Below are 17,022 nucleotides of genomic sequence, written 5' to 3' on the forward strand. Positions count from 1 at the left end.
GATGTTGTTGAAGACAGCCACACTAACTGAATCAAAAGGCTTCTCTCCTGTGTGGATTCTCAGATGACTCGGAAGATTGCTGCTGCTATTCAATCTCTGGAGAGCCAGTTCGGTGTAGTGGTTAAGTGTGCGGACTCTTATCTGGGAGAACCGGGTTTGATTCCCCACTCCTCCACTTGCACCTGCTGGAATGGCCTTGGGTCAGCCATAGCTCTGGCAGAGTTGTCCTTGAAAGGGCAGCTGCTGTGAGAGCCCTCTCCAGCCCCACCCACCTCACAGGGTGTCTGTTGTGGGGGAGGAAGGGAAAGGAGATTGTGAGCCGCTCTGAGACTCTTTGGAGTGGAGGGCGGGATATAAATCCAATATCTTCTTCTTCTTCTTCCTACACACTGAGATTTGAAAAGGCTTCTTCCCTGTGTGGTTCTTAGATGCTGTTGAAGATTCTGTCGTGGAACCTCTTCCCACACTCCGAACATTCAAAAGGCTTCTCTCCCATGTGAGTTCTTTTTGAAGATGGACACTGCTGCTCAATATTTTCTCACACTCTGAGCATTGAACATGAACATATGAAGCTGCCTTATACTGAATCAGACCCTCGGTCCATCAAAGTCAGTATTGTCTACTCAGACTGGCCGCGGCTCTCCAGGGTCTCAAGCTAAGGTTTTTTACACCTATTTGCCTGGACCCTTTTTAGTTGGAGATGCCGGGGATTGAACCTGGGACCTTCTGCTTACCAATCAGATGCTCTACCACTGAGCCACCATCCCTCCCCATTCAAAAGGCATTTACCCTCTGTGGATCCCTTGAGGCTGTTGAAGATAGCCACTCTGACTGAATTTCTTCCCACACTGAGCATTCAAAAGGCTTCTCCTGTGTGGTTTCTGAAATTACGAACATGGGTGTTGTAGGAATTACTTTTGTACACCTCACTGTACCTTCAGTAACGCACCCAAAACAACCTGCGGTTATCAGAAAGCTTATACATACACACTAATACATTTACAGATGATCTTTATTAGACTCCAAGTTTCTTCTCTGGACAGAAGGCTTAAAATATATGGATAGAAAAGCAAAACAGTTTAGTTAACATTAATACAGAACTTAATTTATTTAATACAAAATAAATCCTGCAACAATGGGTACTCCAACTAAATCTCTTCCCACACTCTGCACATTTAAAAGGCTTCTCCCCTGTGTGAGTTCTTAAATGAGTATGAAGAGTGCTACTGTAACAGAATCTCTCCCCACACTCTGAGCATTCAAAAGGTTTCTACCCTGTGTGGATTGTTAGACGACCAGGAAGACTGCCACTTCTGCTGAATTGCTTCACACACTCTGAGCATTCAAAAGGCTTCTCTCCTGTACGTATTCTCAGATGTTTTTGAAGACTGCTACTGTCACTGCATCCCTTCCTGCACTCTTGAGCATTCAAAAGCCTTCTCCCCTATGTGCGTAGTTAGATGACCTTGAAGACTGGCTTTTCTGCTGAATCTCTTCCCACACACTGAACATTCAAAAGGCTTCTCCCCTGTGTGGGTTCTTAGATGACTTCGAAGAGCACCATTCTGACAAAATCTCTTCCCACACTCTGAGCATTCAAAAGGCTTCTCCCCTGTGTGGGTTCTTTGATGCTCTTGAAGAGTGCTTCTCTTACGGAATCTCTTCTGACACTCTGAGCATTCAAAAGGCCTTTCGCCTGTGTGAGTTCTCTGATGATTTCGGAGACTGCTCCTGTCACTGAATCTCTTCCCACACTCTGAGCATTCAAAAGGCTTCTCTCCTGTGTGGGTTCTTAGATGATTTTGAAGATGGCTAATTTGACTGAATCTCTTCCTACACTTTGAGCATTCAAAAGGCTTCTCCCCTGTGTGAGTTCTTAGATGACATTGAAGATTGCCGCTGCTTTTGAATCTCTTCCTGCATACTAAGCACTCAAAAGGCTTCTCCCCTGTGTGAATTCTTAAATGATGTTGAAGATGGCTGCTCCAACTGAATCCCTTCCCACACTTTGAGCATTCAAAAGGCTTCTCCCCTGTGTGGCTTCTTAAATGTTGCTGAAGATGGCTACTCCGACTGAATCTTTTTCCACACTCGGAGCATTCAAAAGGCTTCTCCCCTGTGTGGGTTCTTAAATGACGTTGCAGATGGCTAGTCCGACTGAATCTCTTCCCACACTCTGAGCATTCAAAAGGCTTGTCCCCTGTGTGGGTTCTTAAATGATGTTGAAGAGAACCATTTTGACTGAATCTCTTCCCACACACTGAGCATTCAAAAGACTTCTCTCCTGTGTGGGTTCTTAAATGACGCTGAAGATGGCTACTCTGACTAAATCTCTTCCTGCATTCTAAGCATTCAAAAGGCTTGTCCCCTCTGTGGGTTCTTAAATGACGGTGAAGAGTGCTACTGTGACTGAATCTCTTCCCACACTCTGAGCATTCAAAAGGCTTCTCCCCTGTGTGGGTTCTTCTATGCTTTTTAAGAAGAAAACTATGACTGAATCTCTTCCCACAGTCTGAGCATTCAAAAGGTTTGTCTCCTGAATGAATCCTTTGGTGCACGAGGAGCTGTGATCTGTATTTAAAATACATTCCACACCAAAAGCATTTACACAGCTTCATTATACTGTGCTTTGAAAAATGTGTATTACTCTTTCTTCCATCCAAGAACATCATTCCACTCTCTGAACAGATGAAAGGCTTTTCTGCTGAATGAATTATTTGGTGTTGAAAAGGCTCCGATTTGTTTGAGAAGTTCTCGTCGTAGTCTGAGCAGCTATAAGGTTTCTCTTCTGTCTGTGTTCTTAGATGTGGAAAGAACTCTGCTCTGCCAGTCATGGCCTTTCCAAACTCCAGGCACTGATGAGTCTTCTTTCCAGCGTGTATTCCAAAATGGACATTATATTGGGTTTGATCTGAGAAGTTCATTCCACACTCCCAGCACTTGTATGTATCCTCCAGCATATGAATTACTTCTTGGAAATCCCTCCCTTGGCAAGGAACAGATGTGTCCCTCTTCTTCACCCTGTGGCTGACTTTCTGTCTTTGAGGCCTGCCTTGAATGTTTCTGCTCACATCTTCATCCTTGACTTCATCTGGCGATAGATGCTGCTGTTCCTCACCCTTCTCATTCCTCTGATCATCCCCTGCTGGAATAAAGAGAGAGATCTTGTTAGAATTCACGCAAGGAGGTCTGATTTGCACCTGAAGTTCCATCCACACTCTAAACCAGGGGTGTCAATCTCATTTGTTATGAGGGCTGGATCTGACACAAATGTGTGTCATAAAATGTAATGCCAGGTAGCAGAGATATAAACTTTATAAAGGACCTGGACAAACACAAAGATTTTAAAAAGACCTTAAATAAAACATGATAAAAACATTAACACTTGTTGGTCTTAAAGGTGCTTTCATTGTATCTCTCCCATGGGATCCAGGGAACTGGGCAAAGGAAACCCTGGCACTTTCTTTCCTTCCCCAGGGGACCAGGAGGGGAGGAGCTTCAGCCAATAGAAGGAAAAGAGGCTTGGCTCAGGAGCCGCAGCCAATGGAGATAATAGAGGTTTTGCTCTGTAGCTCCTGTGCAATTGAGCAAGCCTGGCAAAGCAAGCTGTGATGCAGAAGGAAGCGAGAGATAGAGAGAAGGAAGCAGATGACAGCCAGTTGCTTGGGGGCCAGATAGGAGCCCTCCGGGGGCCTGATTCAGCCCTGGGGCCGCATGTTCGACACCCCTGCTCTAAACATTTTAGTGGCTCATTTTGCTGTACACTGAAATGTAAAATCAAATCCACTTTCAAAGTACACTAAACCTCCTGCATCAGAGATGCTGGGTTTGGACTCTGAGCATTGAAGGAAAGCTCAACGGTCTGGCAAACCAACCTTGTCCTGAATTCATCCATAGACTTAGAAGGCAGCCTTAAGCCTTTATGTACTTTGCCCTATGCAAGAATGCTGAGGGCCTCGGAATGTTCTGCCATTTCACCTCATTCCCGGAATACACGTTTGGGGTAAAAAGCTAAGGTAAACATCTGTTTCCTTACTCTGCATACTTCTAGTAAATGATTGTGTAAAGACAAGTGTATGAAATAAAACGACCACTGTGGAATAAAGAGACCACTGTCAGACAAGACAGAGACAGACTGGTGCGAGATCCTCAACCCTGAGTCGTGTGACATTCCTACAGAACATTTATATGGCTCCCCACATGTGTGACTTTGATGTGACGTTTCAGCTCTCCAAGCTTTTGTACTGTTTCTTTCCTAAGGGTATTTGCATCCAAGAATGATGTTTATTCTATGACTGAAGGTCTTGGCAAAGGTCACACTTCTGTTTTCTTTTTCCAGGTGTGGATTCACTGGTTAGGATGGAAATCTTTGTTCCAAGGACTAAGGTTGCATGGAAAACCCCTACCTGGCAACGAATTGGCTTATCCCCCCTGCATGGCTTCCCTCGTGCCTCTATGGTCCTTGGAGAAACTGGGGCACCAGAGCACACTGATAATACAGGTATACCTTTACCTGGCTTTTCTCTCTCTTTTGCTCTATCTTTTTCTGTGGCAGACGCTTTCCTGCCTCAAGGGGGTGGAAGGGACTTAGCCTATGGGAAGTTGGTTGCTTACCTCTTGGGGAGACGGGAGGTTGCTGCAGCGCTTTCTCTGTCCTGCTATGGATCAACCAACTCTGCTTCTACTGAGAACTCTCTGTGTTCACTGGGCTACCGAGTCTCTTCAATAGTACACGATTCAACCCTCTTGGGGGTAAGGACTGATCCACGGCACTACAACAGAGGCTGTTGTGTGGTTTGAACATATGAACATATGAAGCTGCCTTATACTGAATCAGACCCTTGGTCCATCAAAGTCAGTATTGTCTACTCAGACTGGCAGCGGCTCTCCAGGGTCTCAAGGGTTTGGTTTAAGCCTTGGATTGCAGTGTTAACTGGTGTGACTGCTTGCTGCAGAACACCCCTGCAAGGCAGAACAGCTCCCAAGGAAGCACTCAGACCCATCTCCAACTCATAGGAAGGCCTGAAGGCATCCATGTGAAGAATGAAGGAAAGGGGTGATGTGCCTTTGGCCTCATCTAGGAGGGCTGTTTTTAGGGGGGGAAACCCTTCCCTGGGATATCCAGTATTTAAGGCTAGTGTGGCCACAACTGAGCTAAGCCCCCGAAGGAGCCTCTGAGTCTCCAGATTCCAGGCCCCAGAAGGCCTCTCTCTCTCTCCCTTCACTCAGCAAGCTTGGGAATTCTACCAAGCCAAGCATTGTTTAAAGTGAAGAGGGTATTCCCATGGGTATTCCTTGTCCATTCCCTTGATATAACTGTAAAAGATACTCACTTGCTGCCAGTTCATTTGGAAAAGAAATATACCGTTTTCGCACACAGCTTACCTCGCAGTCACAATCCTGTTCCCTCCGCAGCGTCCGGTCGGATTTCCCACCATCTGCGCTGGAGTTACAGGAAGTGCCGCAGCTTCTGCGTAGCAAACATAAACTGGGTTTTAGCGGGTTATGTTTGCTACACAAAAGCCGCGGCACTTCCTGTAACTCCGGCGAAGATGGTGCGAAATCTGACCTGACGCTGCGGAGGGAACAGGATTGTGACTGCGAGGTTAGCTGTGTGGGAAAACGGTAATAGTCTCTTGAGATCCTTTGGAAAAACTCTGCAGCCATTCTTCACATGGAAGGCCTTTATCTGTCTCCAGTGTAGGATCACTTACATTCCTGGTGTCTATGACTGGGGGTGGGGGGAAGGAAAGAGGGAGACAGAGGAAGGAGGGAGAGGAGATAGATCATTTTGATATGGGGAAGGAAAGAAATCCAAGAAAGAGGAAAGTTTCTTCTGGAAGGATGGAACCATGGTCTAGATCAGAGGTAGGGAACGTTGGCTCTCCAGATGTTTTTTTGCCTACAACTCCCATCAGCCCCAGCCAGCATAGCCAATGGCTGGGGCTGATGGGAGTTGTAGTCAAAAAAACATCTGGAGAGCCAACGTTCCCTACCCCTAGTCTAGATCAAAGCCCACAATCCTAACCACTCTAAGGGGGATGGATCTTTTCCGGATTACAGTCAGGGTGGCGGACAAAATCCCATCTGGGGAAGTGGATGTTGTAAAGGCTGACAACTGAGGAATTGGGATCTAGTTCCTTCCAGAGTCTTTCAGAGACCCTCTCAGCCCCACCTTGGCCTCAAGCCATGACACTCTCCCTGGTTTGGGTGACGGCCACAACACTGGCCTCAGCTGCTCCTGGATCAGTGGGGTGGCTTGTATCATTCTACTCAGCCTTGCTGAGCATCACTTTCATGGGCACCCCAACTTCTCCAGGCATCCAGGGGCAGCCAATTACCTGCACTGGCCTCACAAACAGATATTGCTGTTGATTCACGCATCATCCCAATGGCAGCGATTCACACCTTCAGCACTCACAAAAGATCCTTACCCAGGAAAGCAACGCTCCCATAGTTCTCCAGCATGACCTCCCTGTAGAGAGCTTTTTGGTCCGGATCCAGCAGGCTCCACTCTGCCACGGTGAAATACACGGCCACCTCCTCAAAGGAATACGAAGACTGAAAGAAAAAGCAGATTCCCTCATCACAGATCATTCCGAGCAAAGACTTGACACTCTCGACAGGGAGTTTGTGAGGGTGCAGGAGGCAGAGCTCAGTATGCGTAAAGGCAGGGCTCTTCAGAGCCTCTCGTCCTCAGACAGCAGGAGCAAAAGCTTCCCTGAGAAAGATTCTAAGGCCCTGACTATCCCCCGTTCTTCCCGCCCTACCTGGACCAGAGGCTGAGGAGGCGTTTCCACTTCTCTGTAAAGAAAACAACTTGATAACATCTCTTCACTGCCTGTGAGGAAGACAATATTGGAAGGAAGAATTTTAGCCTCAAATTCTTATTTTGTCTGCTTGTCTGAATCCTGTTTAGGCATCCCCCATTCCCAGGATTCTGAAACCTTTATTGCTCAAGAAAATTTGTAATAATTTTTAGTCAACTGTGGGAGAGGTGGCAGAGAAACCCCTGGTCGCCACGAGCCTCAGGGGATTATAAACGCTGCCAACACATTTCAGACTTCTGTGAGACTTGAAACATGCTCTGTGAACCTTGGAGCTCAAATGGATGAAGCATCCCTGCTGGATCAGAACAAAATGCTCAGGTATGACATTCTCCCATCTACTGGGCCTTCTTACCCATCCCGGAGTCCGGAGTCATTTGGCATGACATGTTGCCACCACATCCAGCCTGAAACCCATGTGATTTTATTGCATCAGCTGATGCTCTGGGACCTCTAGGACACTGCCAATGTGTTTCTAGAACAGGGGTGAACACATGCGGCTCTTCCTCGCATATTGTGCAGCTCTTGAAACCCCTACTGTCCCATCAGCCAGTTTGGAGAAGGCATTTGTCTCTTTCAATCACTTCTTCAAGCCAAGCCAGCTGGCAGCTTGGAGAATGCATTTAAAGTTAAAGTTGTTTTCTTTCCACCTCTTCATCTCCTATTTGCTTTGCTTCCTCCCTGTCTTGCGGCTTTCAGACATCTGACATTCATGCCTTGTGGCTCTCAGACATCTGACATTTATTCTATGTGGCTCTTAGAAGACGTTGGATTTATATTCCGCCCTCCACTCAAGAGTCTCAGAGCAGCTCACAATCTCCTTTATCTTCCTCCCCCACAGCAAACACCCTGTGAGGTGGGAGGGGCTGAGAGGACTCTCCCAGAAGCTGCCCTTCCGAGGACAAGCTCTGTGATAACTACGGCTGACCCAAGGCCATGCTAGCAGGTGCAAGTGGAGGAGTGGGGAATCAAACCCGGTTCTCTCAGATAAGAGTCCACACACTTGAACCACTACACCAAACCCGGTTCTCCCATATAAGAGTCCACACACATAACCACTACACCAAACTGGCTCTTACATTAAGTAAGTTTGGGCACTTTTGTTCTAGAATGTATGGAGATGCTCTGACTTCAGATCCAGGTACACGGCCAGAAGACAATGACACCATGTCCTCCCCATGGTCCTCCCTCAAACCTCACAAGGGGCCAGGCTGGTCAGAGAAATGTGGAGGTTCCGTTTATTCACTATGACGAATGACTGAACCCAGATTTGTCTTCCTTCCTTAATATAAATAAGAACAGAATTGCTCTCCATGAATCTGTATACCCCCCCCCCCCTTAAAATGGAGTGGCCATTATGACATCCTATGGCACTATTTTCCAGAACTCCATTCTATGTAGTCTGCAGAAGTATTTCCCTTTTCTCCTGATCTGAACCTTGTGCCCAATTCGCTCTGGGTAGGAGGCCCCCTTACCACTTGACAGGGCATCTTGGGCACGCTCCTGGGCCGGCACCCTCTGACCTTCCTCTGATGGAGCTCCTTCTGCCTCTGCTTCCACCTTCATGGATCCTCCCCATATCTGGAACAACAGCAAGGGAGAGGGGCAAGAGAAGGAACGGAATAGGCTGAAGAGATGGATCCGGACCCACTTCCAGACTCCTCATCCCTGACTTCACCACCAGGGCTGTTTTAACCCCAGGGGCAAGAACCATGGTTGGGTTTTAGAAAGTAAAGCTGCACTGAGAACAATTGGGAGAAACAAAACGCCAGGAGGAGATGGAATACCAGTATAGCTACTCCAAGCCACAGAAAAGGAGTCTATCAATATCTTAACAAGAAAAGATGGAAACAAAATAAGATTATGCATGACAAGATTATGCATGGGATAGAGAAGGCAGAGAAAGAAGTACTTCCCCCCCTTTATCACAATACAAGAACTCGTGGGCACTCCATGAAATTGCTGAGCAGTCGGGTTAGAACGGATAAAAGGAAGTACTTCTTCACCCAAAGGGTGATTAACACATGGAATTCACTGCCACAGGAGGTGGTGGCGGCTACAAGCATAGCCAGCTTCAAGAGGGGGTTGGATAAACATATGGAGCAGAGGTCCAACAGTGGCTGTTAGCCACAGGATATTGATGGAACTCTCTGTCTGGGGCAAGAGATGCTCTGTATTTCTGGTGCTTGGGGGGCACAGTGGGAGAGCTTCTAGTGTCCTGGCCCCACTGGTGGACCTCCTGATGGCACTTGGGTTTTTGTGGCCACTGTGTGACACAGAGTGGACTGGATGGGCCATTGGCCTGATCCAACATGGCTTCTTTTATGTTCTTGTGTTCATATATTATGTTCTCTTGTGTTCTTATATTGTCATATATTGAAAGAGAAATGCCAGATGTTCCAGATGGATTCACGAAAGGAAGAGGCACTTGAGATCATACTGCACACTTATGTTGGTTAATGGAGTACAGGTGAGAATTTCAGAATAAAAGCAGCTCGTGATTCAAAGATTACCTCAGTGCTTTTGATGGCAGGGATCAAGAAAAGTTATGGTTGGTTTTAAAAGAAATGGGTGTGCATCTGATTGTTTTGATGCACAACCTGTACTCTGGGCGAGAGGCCCCTGTTTGGACAGGATGGTTTCCAATTGACTAAGGTGCCAGACTAGGATGTAATTTAGAAGAAGAAGATGATGATATTGGATTTATATCCCGCCCTCCACTCCAAAGAGTCTCAGAGCGGCTCACAATCTCCTTTACCTTCCCCACCCCCCCCAACAGACACCCTGTGAGGTAGATGGAGATATTGGATTTATATCCCGCCCTCCACTCCGAAGAGTCTCAGAGCGGCTCACAATCTCCTTTACCTTCCCCCTCCCCCTGCACAACAGACACCCTGTGAGGTAGATGAAGATATTGGATTTATATCCCGCCCTCCACTCCGAAGAGTCTCAGAGCGGCTCACAATCTCTTTTACCTTCCTCCCCCACAACAGACACCCCGTGAGGTGGGTGGGGCTAGAGAGGGCTCTCACAGCAGCTGCCCTTTCAAGGACAACCTCTGCCAGAGCTATGGCTGACCCAAGGCCATGCTAGCAGGTGCAAGTGGAGGAGTGGGGAATCAAACCCGGTTCTCCCAGATAAGAGTCCGCACACTTAACCACTACACCAAACTTTATCTCCCTGTCTCTTCATTCTATATGCAGAACATATCATAAGGAAAGCTGGAGTAGATTTAGATGAAGATGGAGTGAAAACTGGTGGAAGGGACATTAATCTGAGATACGCAGATGACACCACATTCGTGGCAGAAAGAAGTGAAGACTTGAAATAATTATTATCGAAGAGTAAAGGAGAAAGTGCCAAAGGAAGATTACAGCTGAACATCAACCAAAGGGGAGACTGCAAAGAGGAAACCAGGAGACTGAGACTGGAAAAAGGCAGCCATGAAGGAGCTAGAAAACATTCTTAAGATGTAAGGATGTGTCACTGGTAGGGTTGCCAAGTCCAATTTAAGAAATATCTGGGGACTTTGGGGGTGGAGCCAGGAGACATTAGGGGTGGAGCCAATATCTAGGCTGTGACAAGCATAATTGAACTCCAAAGGGAGTTCTGGCCATCACATCTAAAGGGACGGAACACCTTTTCAATGCCTTCCTTCCATAGGAAATAATGAAGGATAGGGGCACCTTTTTGGGGGCTCATAGAATTGGACCCCCTGGTCCAATCGTTTTGAAACTTGGAGGATACTTTGGGGAGAGGAACTAGATGCTATGCTGAAAATTTGGTGCCTCTATCTCAAAAAACAGCACCGCCCAGATACCCGCAGATCAATTCTCCATGATTTTCTATGGGAATAAATCTCCATAGGGAATAGTTCCCAGCAGACATTTCCCTCCCCTCCCCCCGCTTTCTGACGACCCTAAAGCGGGGGAGGGGGCCCTCCAAACCGGGGGATCCCCTGCCTCCACCTGGGGATTGGCAACCCTCATCACTGGTGACCAGGAGCAAGTTAACTTGTGCCACGGTATTCCCCATTTCTATGTGTGGATGTGAACGTTGGACAAGAAAGAAAGATGACAGGAAGAAATTTGATTTTCTGTGCTGATGAAGGAGAGCTTACAGTTTCTACAGATATGGAGGACTGCCAAAAAGAAGTTGAGGGGGTTCTACATCGTATTAAGCCTCAACTCTCCATGGAAGCTACAATGACTCAAATGAGGCCGTTGTATTGTGGCGGCATTATGAGAACAGAGACGTCCCTGGGAAAGACCAAAATTCTAAGGAAAGTGGAGGGCAGCAGGAAAAGAGGAAGACCAAGCATGTGAAGGATGGACTCAGTCAAGGAGGCCCCACGGCCCTCCGTGTACAAGACCTGAGCAAGGCTGATAATGAGAGGATGTTCCTAGGATTGCCAGATTGGAAGTGACTTGATGGCAATTCACACACACACACAAAGAAATATCTGTCAGAAAGCCTTAGGAGCAGGTCATTGCTTGAACAGAGTGACTGAAAGCCCCTCACCTGCTGTGCCTGCCTCTTCTCCTCTGCCTGACTCAGGAGGAAACCTTCGGCCAGGGCCACTGCCTGGGAACTGCTCTCTGGCCCGCATCCTCTCACCCAGCCCTGCACTTCCTGTGGCAGGATGGCCAGGAACTGCTCCAGGATCACCAGGTCCACCATCTCCTTCTTGGTGCGCCTCTCTGGCTCCAGCCAGTCCTTACAAAGTCCGTGGAGCCGGCTGCAAACCTCTCGGGGCCCATCAGCCTCCTGGTAACTGAACTGCCGGAAGCATCGGCTGCGTACATCTGCAGTCACAGGGTCCTGAACCAAGATCTCTGGCATGGCTCTCTCCCAGAATTCAGCACCACTCCCTGCTTGGAGGGAATGGGGACCTTCCTTTGATATCCTCCCAGTTCCAGGGCCTTTGAGGTCCTTCTCCTCCATCTCCTCCCCCTTTCTCATGGGTTGTCTTTTTTATTCACCTGGCTGTGAAAAGGAAGGGAAAAAGATATCAAAAAGTTAGAAATAAAACAAAAGAGAGTGGAATTGAATCACCTAAGGATCACCCTGGCGGATTAGAAGAAGTGTCCTGGTTGTAGTTTGCTGATAAGGATGAATGTCAATGTGGTATATTACATATCAAGCTTTTAAAGACACACCTCTTTGGTTCTTCGGGCAACAAAAATACCACTAATTACCTTTTAAAAAATCTGTTGCAGATGTTATGAGCTTGACTTCTGGTCTCTGGGGATCAGTCTGTCTAGTGGATACATCTCAATGTGTACTGAAGCCCAGGACAAAGCAACCTGTCCTTTTACTCCATGCCTCTTGAGCTTACTAAGGAGCCTTTGATGAGGAACTTTATCAAAAGCTTTCTGGAAGTCAAGGTAAACAATATCTATCGGGTCTCCTTTGTCCACGTTTGTTCACCCCCTCAAAGAAATGTAACAGGTTAGTGAGGCAAGATCTTCCCTTACAGAACCCATGCTGAGTCTTCCTCAATAACTCGTGTTCATCAATGTGCCTACTCATTCTGTCCTTGATAACTTTCCTGGTATTGAAGTCAGACTGACTGGCCTGTAGTTTCCCGGATCTCTTCTGGAACCCTTTTTAAAGATGGGGGTGACATTTGCTACCTTCCAGTCCTCAGGAACGGAGGCAGATTTCAATGAAAGATTACATATTTTTGCCAGAAGATCCACAAGTTCAACTTTGAGTTCTTTCAGAACTCTTGGATGTATGCCATCCGGACCTGGTGACTTATTAGTTTTTAATTCATCTATCAGTTGTAGGACCTCCTCTCTTGTCACCTCAATCTGACTCAGGTCTTTCAACACCCCTTTCAATATAAGTGGTTCTGGAGCAGGCAAACACTTCTCATCTTCCACAGTGAAGACAGAGGCAAAAAATGCATTCAGCTTCTCAGCCATTTCCCTATTCTCCTTCAGTAATCCTTTGACCCCTTGGTCATCCAAGCGCCCCACTGCCTCCCTGGCTGGTTTCCTGCTATTTGAAGAAATTTTTATTGTTGGTCTTTATGTTTTTTGCAATATGCTCCTCATAGTCCCTTTTTGCCTGCCTGATCACAGTCTTGCATTTGATTTGCCACTGCCTGTGTTCCCTTTTATTAATCTCACTTGCACTAGCTTTCCACCGCTTAAAGGAGTCCTTACCTTTTATAGCTTCCATTACTTTGTTTGTTAACCATGCAGGCCTTCTCTTATACCTGTTTGTACCTTTCCTAACTTGTGGTATATATTTTATCTGAGCTTTTAGGATTGTAGTTTTAAATAGCCTCCAACCTTCCCCAAGGGTTTTGACCATATTTACCTTTCCTTTCAGTTTCCTCTTCAGATGCCTCATCTCAGAAAATTTACCCCTTTTAAAGTTAAACGTGGTTGTGCCAGTCTTTTGGAGCAACTCTCTATTTATACAAATGGTGAAATCAATAACGTTATGGTCACTGCTCCCAAGCAGTGCGATCACTTTTACATCTCTCACCAAGTCTTGGGCATTACTTAGGACCAAATCTAGGATCGCCCCACCCCTGGTAGGTTCAGAGACCATCTGCTCCATAGCACAGTCATTGAGAGCATCAAGAAACTCAATCTCTTTCTCTCGACCAGAACACATATTGACCCAATCAATCTGCGGGTAGTTAAAATCACCTATTACGACACAGTTTTTACGCTTAGCCGCTATCTTTAAGCCTTCCATCATATTATAATCGTCCTCTCTCTTTTGATTTGGTGGGCGATAACAAACTCCCATAGTTAAATTTCCTTTTGGGCCCTCTATTTCAACCCAAAGCATTTCTAGAAGGGAATCTAATTCTTTGACCTCGGTCTTACTGGACTGTATACCCTCTCTGACATACAGAGCCATCCCACCTCCAACCCTTCCCTCCCTATCCTTCCAATATAACTTATATCCAGGAATCACCACGTCCCACTGATTCTCCTCATTCCACCAAGTTTCTGAAATTCCCACAATGTCTATGTTTTCTCCCAACACTAAACATTCCAACTCACCAATTTTACTTTGAAGACTTCTAGCATTTGCGTACAAACATCTATAATTTCCCACGCAAGCTAGGTCCACCACCTTCCTCCTGCCGCCTCGAGACTCTGGCAGGCAGTCCATTCTGTTTGTCACCATCTCAGTGGACAACTCTGATCCATACCTAGTAGAAAAGTAACAGCTAACCCTTCATCTCTTTGAGATGAGTCCTCCCGAACCAGAGACATTTCATCTCCTGTCGGCTTTCCCCCAAGATTTAGTTTAAAAACTGCTCTGCCACCTTTTTGATTTTAAACGCCAGCAGCCTGGTTCCATCCGGGGACAAGTGGAGACTGTCTTTTTGTACAGCTCCCACTTGTTCCAGAAAGCATCCCAGTGCCTAAAAAACTTAAATCCTTCCTCCTTACACCATCGCCTCATCCACACATTGAGACTTCTAATTTGTGCCTGTCTCTTCAGCCCTGCACGTGGAACAGGTAGCACTTCTGAGAAGGCTACCTTGGAGGTCCTGGCCTTAAGTCTCCTGCCTAGCAGCCTAAATTTTTCCTCCAGGACCTCACGACTGCATTTCCCCACATCGTTGGTGCCAACATGCACCACAACCACTGGCTCCTCCCCAGCACTGTCTATCAGCCTATCTACTACACATGTAATGTCCGCTACCTTTGCACTAGGCAGGCAAGTCACCATACGGTCAGTACGCGGTTTCGCCACCCAGCTGTCTACTTGCCTAAGGATCGAATCACCAACTACCAAGACCCCCCCTCTCTCCCTGCCCAGGGATGGTTCCTTGGCATGAAAGGATTCCCACTCACCAACTGAAGAAGAGGTCCCTTCTGAGGGCACATTCCCCTTATCCTCAGCCCGGTGCCCTGTTCCCTCTTGACCTTCATGCTCCCTGGAAGCAACGGGACTGCCACGTTCACAGCGGGGCTCATCTATCACGTCCCCGAGAGTCTTCTCCGAGTGCCTAACTGATTGTCTCTGCTTCTCCAGGTCAGTCACCTCAGCCTCAAGGGTACGAACTTGTTCCCTGAGGACCAGGAGCTCCTTGCATCAAGCACACACCCAAGACTTCTGTCCTGTGGGCAGATAGTCATACACGTGACACTCAATGCAAAACACTGGAAAACCCCTACCCCCCCTGCTGGCATTCTACCTTCATGATAGCTTTTTAAAAATACACAGTCCCCTTTTAAACCCTGTTTGTTTATGTGGCTCCCCGCCTGGAGAGTCTACTTACCTTATTGGGAACACAAGGAATCTGGGCTCCTGGTCCTTACACAGCCCCCAGGCTAAGAGCCACAGGCCAAGAGCCCTTTAGCTCTCGCCTCTGGCAAGGCGCAGCTTAATAATGCAAAGAGGGTGGGGGAACACAGCCACTCCTAATCAATCAGCAACAATCACCTTCGCCTTCAGCCCTTCACACGAACTCAGAAGTTTTCAGCAACTCCCCCAGCTGCTAAGCCACAAACCTCACGCTTGTAGCACTTCTCTGCTCTAATCCAGAGCTCTCTGCAATCAATGGCAGTCGTTTCCAACTCTGGGGTGACGTTGCTTTCACAAAGTTTTCATGGCAGATTTTTTTTACGGGGTGGTTTGCCATTGCCTTTCCCAATCACCTACACTTTCCCCACAGCAAGCTGGGGACTCATTTTACTGACCTTGTAAGGATGGAAGGCTGATTCAACCTCGAGCCGGCTACCTGAACCCAGCTTCCATGGGAACCGAACTCAGGTCGTGAGCAGAGCTTAGGACTGCAGTACTGCAGCCTTACCACTCTGCACCGCGGGGCTCTTCTATACGAAAGCTTACATTCTGAATAAAACTTTGTTGGTCTTAAAGGTGCTACTACTGTGTTCTACTTAAGTTGTGAGTTACTGCATAAATTAGTTTGCTCTGGCCATCCTTCCTGAGCTAAGACAAAAATGTGTGAGCCGGCGGCTAACCAAACGGTGAGCTAGCTCACACTAACTCAGCTTAGAGAGCACACTGCCTGTAAGGGACATCATGGTGCGCATTTGTTCAATCGGATTTTATATCCTGCTCCCTCTCCCCGGAATGGGACTCGACGTGACACACAACACATCAGAGAAGAAAAACACTTTGAAAATACCAAACGATTAGCAATCTCTTCCGGATGAAATCTATCCACTCTCCAGCAGGGCAGGACGCAGGGATGGGGCTGGCTTTAGGGGGGGGGGGGGGCGGTCCCGATCCCCCAGAGGCCGCCTTGCAAGCCCTGCAGACCCCCCACTCCACCCCACCCCACCCCAGGGCTAGGAAAGGGAGATCGCATTTTCCAAGGATTTAAACGCCCTCCTCCCCTCCCAACGCATTGCAACAGCCACCTTTTGCATCCAGGACTGAAAGGACCTACTTCAGAGCAAACCTTCCCAGGCTCAGCTGCCAGGCTTTCCCCGACTTCTGCCTGTCTCAGTCCCCGCCCCTTCTCTTTCCCTCTCCGCCCCTCCCTTTGTCAGCCTCTCTAGCCAACAGCTCGGCTGCTTTAACCCTTTCACGGCTGCAAATGCAAACACTCGCTGCCCTCCCCATAAAGACCACCCCCCCTCCCCGGGTACTGGGCTTCATTCAGCCCGGCTGCCGTCAGCGACGCCCTCTAATGCGACTCAGTGGGGCTGCTCGGGAGTCACTCAGAAGATATTGAAGATATTGGATTTATATCCCGCCCTCCACTCCGAAGAGTCTCAGAGCGGCTCACAATCTCCTTTCAAGGACAAGTCCTGCGATAGCTATGGCTGACCCAAGGCCATTCCAGCAGGTGCATGTGGAGGAGTATCCATGCAGACTTATTCAGATGAGGGGATAGGGTACAAAGGGTGGGAAAAGCCCTGCGGGAATTCATTTGCATATTAGGCCGCACCCCCTGATGCCAAGCCAGCTGGAACTGCGTTCCTGCTTATAAAAAAAAGGCTCTGGCTGAAATACACGTAGTATTGGGTTAAGAGTGTAAACTGATACAAAGTTAGGAGGATCAGATGGCGAAATAGTGTAATAAATTGGAAGACCATTTGGTCTGGATAGCAATAAAATGTAATAAAAGTTGCCTGTTAATTGCGGTTGCTGCAGGCTTAGGTGAAACAACAGGACATGCATTTCCTAGTGATGCTCTTGTCCACCTAAATTAGAAGTCTGCATGCATACGAAACCTCAC

At 47.5% G+C, this 17,022-nt stretch overlaps 1 protein-coding gene across 3 annotated transcripts; it reads right to left on the minus strand.

The window, feature by feature from the left end:
* Positions 1–994: 994 nt before the first annotated feature.
* On the minus strand, positions 995–16,328 carry LOC132566000 (oocyte zinc finger protein XlCOF6-like). Of its 3 annotated transcripts, none has more exons than XM_060230633.1 (6): positions 16,228–16,328; positions 11,349–11,813; positions 8,303–8,408; positions 6,771–6,841; positions 6,435–6,561; positions 995–3,145 (listed from the first exon to the last, which is right to left on the minus strand). In XM_060230633.1, the coding sequence occupies exons 2-6, from the start codon at positions 11,787–11,789 to the stop codon at positions 1,398–1,400; spliced, it is 2,493 nt and encodes an 830-aa protein (XP_060086616.1). In that variant the 5' UTR covers positions 11,790–11,813; positions 16,228–16,328; the 3' UTR covers positions 995–1,397. The 3 variants fall into 3 exon arrangements, with proteins under 3 accessions (XP_060086616.1, XP_060086615.1, XP_060086614.1); XM_060230632.1 differs by having other exon boundaries at positions 16,199–16,328; XM_060230631.1 differs by lacking the exon at positions 16,228–16,328 and adding an exon at positions 15,091–15,172.
* Between the last annotated feature and the right edge of the window lie 694 nt (positions 16,329–17,022).

The sequence above is a fragment of the Heteronotia binoei genome, chromosome 2 (genome assembly GCF_032191835.1).
Source record: "Heteronotia binoei isolate CCM8104 ecotype False Entrance Well chromosome 2, APGP_CSIRO_Hbin_v1, whole genome shotgun sequence".
Lineage (NCBI taxonomy): Eukaryota > Metazoa > Chordata > Lepidosauria > Squamata > Gekkonidae > Heteronotia > Heteronotia binoei.

Bases quoted from the DNA above. Each gene is read 5' to 3' on its own strand.
- LOC132566000 (XM_060230633.1), bottom strand. From the start codon at position 11,789: ATGAGAAAGGGGGAGGAGATGGAGGAGAAGGACCTCAAAGGCCCTGGA. The intron at 8,409-11,348 runs GTGAGGGGCTTT...CTGTTGTTCCAG, and splicing joins AGAAGAGGCAGGCACAGCAG to ATATGGGGAGGATCCATGAA. The intron at 6,562-6,770 runs GTAGGGCGGGAA...TTTTTCTTTCAG, and splicing joins CTCCTCAGCCTCTGGTCCAG to TCTTCGTATTCCTTTGAGGA.